Source organism: Octopus bimaculoides, chromosome 3 (assembly GCF_001194135.2).
Source record: "Octopus bimaculoides isolate UCB-OBI-ISO-001 chromosome 3, ASM119413v2, whole genome shotgun sequence".
Lineage (NCBI taxonomy): Eukaryota > Metazoa > Mollusca > Cephalopoda > Octopoda > Octopodidae > Octopus > Octopus bimaculoides.
Window position 1 is genome coordinate 106,353,145 of NC_068983.1, and position 7,458 is coordinate 106,360,602.

General features: G+C 35.3%; 1 protein-coding gene across 1 annotated transcript in view; it reads right to left on the bottom strand.

Moving 5' to 3' along the window:
• Nucleotides 1-7,458, bottom strand: part of LOC106879891 (transmembrane protein 94) — a 98,902-nt gene that overhangs the window by 49,317 nt on the left and 42,127 nt on the right. Inside the window, exons 3-5 of the mRNA XM_052966777.1 lie at nucleotides 5,851-6,008; nucleotides 3,815-4,008; nucleotides 425-585 (exon numbers count right to left, since the gene is read on the bottom strand). Of these exons, the coding sequence (XP_052822737.1) occupies nucleotides 425-585; nucleotides 3,815-4,008; nucleotides 5,851-6,008 (513 nt within the window). The remainder of the gene's footprint in view (nucleotides 1-424; nucleotides 586-3,814; nucleotides 4,009-5,850; nucleotides 6,009-7,458) is intronic.

Consider the following 7,458-nt stretch of genomic DNA (forward strand, 5'->3'; position numbering starts at 1 on the left):
GCTTTCGCTTGCCCCAACAGGTCTTTGCAAGCTGAGTTTCGTGTCCAATGAAGGAGATGACGTTGGCATGGGTGCCAGTCGTCGAATTTAATTCGATTTCGATCGAATGTAGTTAAAATATAGTAGCTAAGGACAGACAGTAATCAAAGAGCATTTACTTCTGCTAATATGAGGCATATGTAAGGAGTGTAATACTATGGTAGTGAAACACAAAAATGAGTGCAGAAGACCAAATATGCTGAAGAGAAAGATACATTTTTGGACTATATTTGACAATAGAGAGGACAGATCTGAAAACACTAAGATGATGCAAAATCAGATTGACTGGAGATTTGTTGTTTTGCAAACCCATCCAACATTTAAAAAATGAGGTGTTGAGACAATGATGGATAGAAAACAAATAAGAAAAAAAGATGAATATTACCTGAAGTTTTCAACAAAGGGTGTTTTTAGAACTGTGAATTTTTGGGGTTCCAGTGGTACACGGCCCTGAGGTAAGCCATACTGCTCCACAGGAGCTGCTTGATCAGGTGTATAACAATCTCCTTCAAAAAGAATTGCGCCTTCTTCACCACCATCATCAATCTAACAATAAAATGGTACAAAACTTTTTCATTAGTCACTAGGTACATGAAAATGTAAACTGCTGGCTTTAGTAGTTAACCTTTTGCCTGTCTTGTGAAACATAACACAATTCCCTGGTGTCCATGCATTATATATGATGCACATTTCCCATTTTCTTTCAACCATCAGAGTAATTTTTGGACTTAGCTTTATATTACTTAGACCATATGAAACAAGGGTTAACTAAAAGTCTAAATTCAAGCATGGACATTTAGGACAACTTTATAAAAATGCTTTGGACAGGCAAAAGGTTAAATTACTTTTAAATTTATGATTGCAGTCATACATATTTTGTTATCTACAAGTATACAGTTATGAAAAACTACCTGCATCAACTTGCTATATAAGCAGGTAGTGATTTTACCATGTCCTTATTCTTAGTGCAAGTTTTGAAGAGTGCAGTTTGATTTTAACAGTTATTTTTTCAAAGCTATAATGGAAGTGACAAAGGAGCATATTTGGCATATTTTGCTTTATGCATGAAATAAAGGCAACAATGCAATGGAAAGTGTGAGGAATATTAATGCAACATATGGGGATTGGACAATAAGCATAAGCCAATGTCAACGGTGGTTCCAGAAATTTTGAGCCAGAAACTACAGCCTAGGAGACAAGCCTTGCCCTGGAAGATCTGTAGATCTCAAGGACATCCTGCAAACCCTGGTGGAACAAAATCCCATTTTAACTATTGAGAAACTAGCAGAGAAGCTTGGATTTGGTCATTCAACTATTCATTAACACCTGTGTGCCATTGGAAAAGTCAGTAACTTCAGTCAGTGGGTTCCTCACAAACTTTCCATGTCTAATCGCATACGGAGAGTGAATGTGTGCTCTTCTTTGCTGTCACGTCTCACTATTCAGTCCTTTTGTGGACTGAATAGTGACAGGTGATGAGAAATGGGTTCTCTATAAAAATGACAAGCATCAAAGACAGTGAGTAGGGAAAGAAGAAACACAGGCGCCCCAGGCTAAAGAAAGTCTTCACCCATGTAAGGTGTTGTTATCTGTTTGGTGGGATATGAAAGGTTTAGCCCACTTTGAACTTTTAAACCCAAATCAAATGATAAGAAAGGAGATCTACTGTGAGCAGCTTAAGTCAACACTAGAAGAAAAACAATCGTCTTTGGTTTCAGGATAATGCTCGGCCACATACAGCGAGGATGACATTCTAAATACTGGAGTAGTTTGAATGGGAAATGATGCTGCACCCACCATATTTACTGGACATTGCCCCACCTGACTATCATTTATTCTGCAGTCTTCAAAATCATTTGGACGGAAAAAATATGAATTCTGTAGACAAGGTCAGAACAGTACTGGAGGAGTATCTTTCGTCACGGACAAATGAATTTTGGAAGAGGAGCTTTGCAAGTCTACCAGATAGATGAAAGAGCATTGTAGAAAATGAAGGAGAGTATATTTTAGAATAAAAAAGATTTTTGTTTATCTTAATTTTGAAAAATAAAAGTATTAAAAAAAACGCATTATTTATGGGATAGATAGTTGACTACTACATTTATATTTTTTTTCTTCTTGTTTTTCTTTCTGTGTTCCTTTCAGTTGAAGAGCATAGCTTGAAACGTTAAAGACTTTCCCTATTCCTGAGCGTTAAACTAATACATCCATTTGCTGTTTACACCACTTGTCTTCGTCTGTTGTTTTTTTCGTAAATTCTCCCATATATATATATATATATATATATATATATATATATATATATTTATTTATTTAAAAAATTTCTTTGAGATATCCAAGTCTCATTTTATTTCTATAATTTATTTCCATCTTACCAACATTAAAACTGAAACAAGATACCACCAATTAGTCCTACTATTTAAATGGAAAATACTTCAATAGTACAATCTCTTTGAAATTTATATCTATTTTATGCTTTGGGATCTATTTCATGCTTTTGTATCCAATGAAACTAACAGTGGTAAAAATCTAATTAAAAGGTAAATGTCATCTGTAATTCTGTGCCAACAAGTGTACATTTACTCGGCAATTATATCATCACAAATAAATACAGTGAAGTCTATGTTTTAAGGAAAAGGCCTAATAAGACTGAAAAATGTCTAAAGTTGTCATCCATTTTTGCTAAAATATCAAAAGATATTAGTCATTGACTGATATGTTGTTTCTCCACCCCATCACCAGATTTATTACTAGTTACTAAATATTCAGTACAAAAGCTACTAAATCTTTGCTGATGAGAAAGTGTATAATCTTGACATTTGACGTTTTGTTTGCTTTTAATGTACCATTTTGTATCCTGCTTCATAAAACTAAATTAAATATCTCGCTGTCTAGACATTTGTTGATAAGTTTGTTTAGCTGAATATATGTGTGTATGGCTTAACAGTGAAATATGAGAATCTTTGAAATTTATTCAAAACCTCTATAACGAGTAAAGATGAAGCCTAACCAACAAGGAAACAGTTACATTGCTGCTCAACATTATAGAAACAGCAACCAAACTTCCTTCAAATCCTACTTAACTTCAAAAAGAAAAGTGACAGATACATTGAATAATATAGTCCTTAGTCCTACATCTGGAGGGGTTGGAAGAAAGAATGATCAATGCTGGAATGGCTTCGATCATAAGAGTCTGTTCAATCAAGCTTGACCTGGTGCTTAACAACAACAAAATAAAGAACAAGAATCATCATCATCATCGTCGTTTAACGTCCGCTTTCCATGCTAGCATGGGTTGGACGATTTGACTGAGGACTGGTGAAACCAGATGGCTACACCAGGCTCCAGTCTGATTTGGCAGAGTTTCTACAGCTGGATTCCCTTCCTAACGCCAACCACTCCGAGAGTGTAGTGGGTGCTTTTACGTGCCACCGGCACAAAGGCCAGTCAGGTGGTACTGGCAACGGCCACATAAATCCTCTAGTATTCAGATTATTATCAAATATAATACTTATTTATTCACATAATGCATGATTAATTCAAAACTATCTCATAGCTGTGAGATATGTCATATGACTCTTTCGGAATGATATTGTAGGATAGGTGTGAGAGGCTGGATCTGACTCATTTGAACATAAAGGAGATAGAATATTTAAGCCAGACATGGTTAGTTTGAATGCTAAGTGTTAAAAGAACAACTCAATAAAAGTGAAAATATATTTAACACAGAAAATAAATAAATTAGAAGCTAATGAGAAAAATTTCTTTGTTTTACCTTCAGCTCTTGGCACTGCACTGGAACAGTATGACCGGGTCTTAAAAGAATAACATCACCTTTGACCATCAAGATGATGGGTAAATCTACTAATACACCATCCCGGTATGTCCACTGTGTGGATATGCAGGGAGACTGGGGATTGTTCTTGTGTAAATAATCTTGAGAATCCCATATTCCATCCACTAAATTTTCTACAAAAGAGAATTGAAGTCACAACAGAAATTATAACAATTTTACATTTAAACATTCTCGTACAATTCTATATTTCTGAGATGAAAAATTTATATTATGTATACTGCTTATATTAGCTGGGTTGGTGTCCTCATCTTGATTATCATTTTCACTACGTTTTGGCTGTTGTACTCTCTAGCTTTTTTCAGGTATCTTGTGTTGTAATTGATTGTTCTATCAGAATTTCAAACCTAACCTTTTCTTTGATCCACTGGGTTACATACACTGCTCTCATTCCACTCTGTGCATTTCATGTTTTTTTTTTTTTTTTTTTTTTTCCTTTTCAGTTGAATTAAGTGAATTATCTACTTTGCTATACTCGCAGTAGATTAAGACATTGGTAAATGCAGTGCAGTCGTCTAGAGGTTCTGAGTTCAATCCCAGGCAAGACACTAAGGTAATTCACTTAATATTCAACTGAAGCAACAAAAAAACAAAAAAAAAAACAACATAAAACGCCATTACGTTTGAAACTGAGTTCAATACAAGACACCCGATGAAAGCTAGAGTGTACAACAGCCGAAATGTAGTGAAAGTAACAACGAAGATGAGCACACGAGTCTGACGAATACACACAATACTCTCTTATCTTCTATTTTTAACATTATCACAGATTTTTATTTTGATTTCAGAGAACCAATCATTACCACTATGAAAATGCTAACAAAGGAGTAATCTAGGCTTGAAATACAGATCAAACCTCCCTCAATTTACACAATCATTCTAGAAAAGGACACGCAGGATAGTGTTGGCCTGGGTAAACCATACCTGGTGAAAAGATATGATGGTCATAGCCGGGATGTCTTTGATCGTAGATTTGACCTGGGATAAACAACCTCCCAGTCAACTTTGGTCTTGGAATTGTTTCTACCAGGTGAAAGGCCAGAAAATTGAGAAGGAAGCTGATTGATTAAATCAACCCTACTAATTGTACTTTATTTGCAGAAAGATGAACGGAAAACGTTTAAGTGTTGGAACAAATACTGCAAGGCAATTTTTCTGACACTCTACCAATTCTGCCAGTCTGCTACTTTCTAGGCTTTATGATATAAAGGAAAAATATTAGTAGCAATGAATTATCGGCAGCTGACAGAGCTGAAGAAGCAGAGATTAAAATATATTAAGCTTTGATAAAATAGCTAACAGAAAAGTTGGTATTTTCTCAGCAATACATTATTTAGGCAATCTGTAGTGTCCTAATTGTTGTTAAGTCTCTAGTTGTCTCTGATTGAGATCAGAGGTATTCCTGCTGTGATCATCATGCCTTTTTAGATGTATGAGGAGTATGTTATACTGTACAGGGTGACCTTTTTTTTTTTACTTAAAACAGTAGGATGTGAGGGAATTGGCAGCTATTTCTAGCTGGTTGAGTGCTTGCATTGAAGCTCCTTTGCTGGTTTTATAGTACTGTAGTGGACTGTGGTGGTGATGAATTTAAGATAGAAAAACCTATTTCATATTACTAACTTTAGAATAGTTTCCTTAGCACATCGGGTGAAATGCTTAGCAGTATTTCACCTGTTTTCACGTTCTGAGTTCAATTGCCACTGGGGTCAACTTTGCCTTTCATCCTTTTGAGAGTCAATGAAATAAGTACCAGTGAAACATTGGGGTTGATGTAAAAGACTAGTCCCCTCCCCAAAAATTTCAGGCCTTGTGCCAAAGCAGAAAGGATTATTATTATTAATACAATTATTAATTACTAGTTTTACTGTAGAAGAAATAAAATAGTAAATCTTACAACTAAAGAAATGAAAAGCATAAGATTATTGCAAAAATGATAAATAGGGATAACTGCTTACCTCGTATCTTGAGCAGAGCTTCTTGAGCAAGCCGGATGGGCTCTCTTAACACTAAAGTTTGATTCCAGCATACTAAATAGCCATTGAAGATCAGGCTGAAGATTATTAAGATGGCCTCCACTAGCCACCAACGACTTTGATATACAGGTTTATCTCGGCTGATATAAAACAATAAAAATACATAAACACTTAAGAGAAATAGCAGATAATGTTGAAGACAAAAGAATAAAACATGACATTCTAAAATAAAAAAAGTTCTAATTCTAGTTTTTAGCTGTTTCATATTCTGACTGTTAATCAGGGTACAGAATTTCTGTTTACATGCTTGGAAGCTGAGTAGATGAAGAATGGGCTCATAGGTGACAAAGACGATGATAGAATGAGGACATCAAAAACTGGGTGGGGAGGAGCCTGGCAAAGTGAATATCAGCAGTATGAGACTTGCAGTATGTGGTGAAGAGTAGTAATTGTGTTTTAAGCATTCAACCTTTACACAAGATGGGAAGAGTCATTCATTCATTAACTGTTTAGCATTCCAATTGCTTTGTGAAATGTGATGCTTATTTATTCACATTGTTTTGAATTGACCATGCAGTATCTCATAGCTTTGAGATTTTGATGATGTGACTGTTTATTTTTAAAATGGCATTGTAGGGTAGGTGAGAGAGGCCAGATCTGGTTGATCTGAAGATAAAACAGGCAGAATATTTTGGCCAGATTTGGCTGGTTTAAATGCTAAAGGGTTAATGTTAAGTTTAAGTTATTTACCCAAACCATATACCGTTGACTCACAGAATATTGGTACCCATGGGAAAAAAAGAAAAAGAAAGAAAAAAAGAGAACACCATTACTATCCCAATTCCATAGGATTGCTCATTCTAAATACAGTAACCAAATTCTCACTCAAAATTACACTCCCACCTTAGAAAAAGGACTCTTTGAAATAATGTTGCTTGGTTGCAGCATATCTTGGGGAAAAAGTTGGTCATAGCTGGAATCTTCTTAACCCTTTCGTTACTAACCCGGCCGTAGCCGGCCGAGCGTACCCATTGTTATTTAAATGTATATTTGAACCCAAATCTCGTTAGTACATTCGTTAAAACACCTGATTTCACTTTGCAAACAGTTGAATTATTGTCTCCAACATTGTTTGGCGTGATATTTGAATTCAGTGAATTTTGGATGATTTTTTTCCACATTTTTTGCGGCGTTAATTTTTCTCAACTTTGAAGATGGAGAGGAGTTTCATGCTATCAAGCAGTGATTCCGAATTTGAAGGTTTTTCAACAGAAGATATGGAGATATCGAAGAAAAGAATGAATGAGCTACAAAAGCACGTGGTGAACGATAATAAATTGGATATTTCTGTATCCGAAACTGAAATCAGTGATTCTGAAAGCAGCGACGGCGACAGCGAAGATGATTTTACACCAGAAAAATATTTTAAAAATATTTTTATTAACAATTTTTCTGAGGAAACAGGGTCTACCCATAGTCTTTCTCAGGAAGCGAAACCTTTAGACTTCTTTTCCATGCTTGTTTGAAATGATTACTGCGGAAACAAACCGTTACGCAGAATATAAACAAACCGGAAAAAAAAGATAGCTT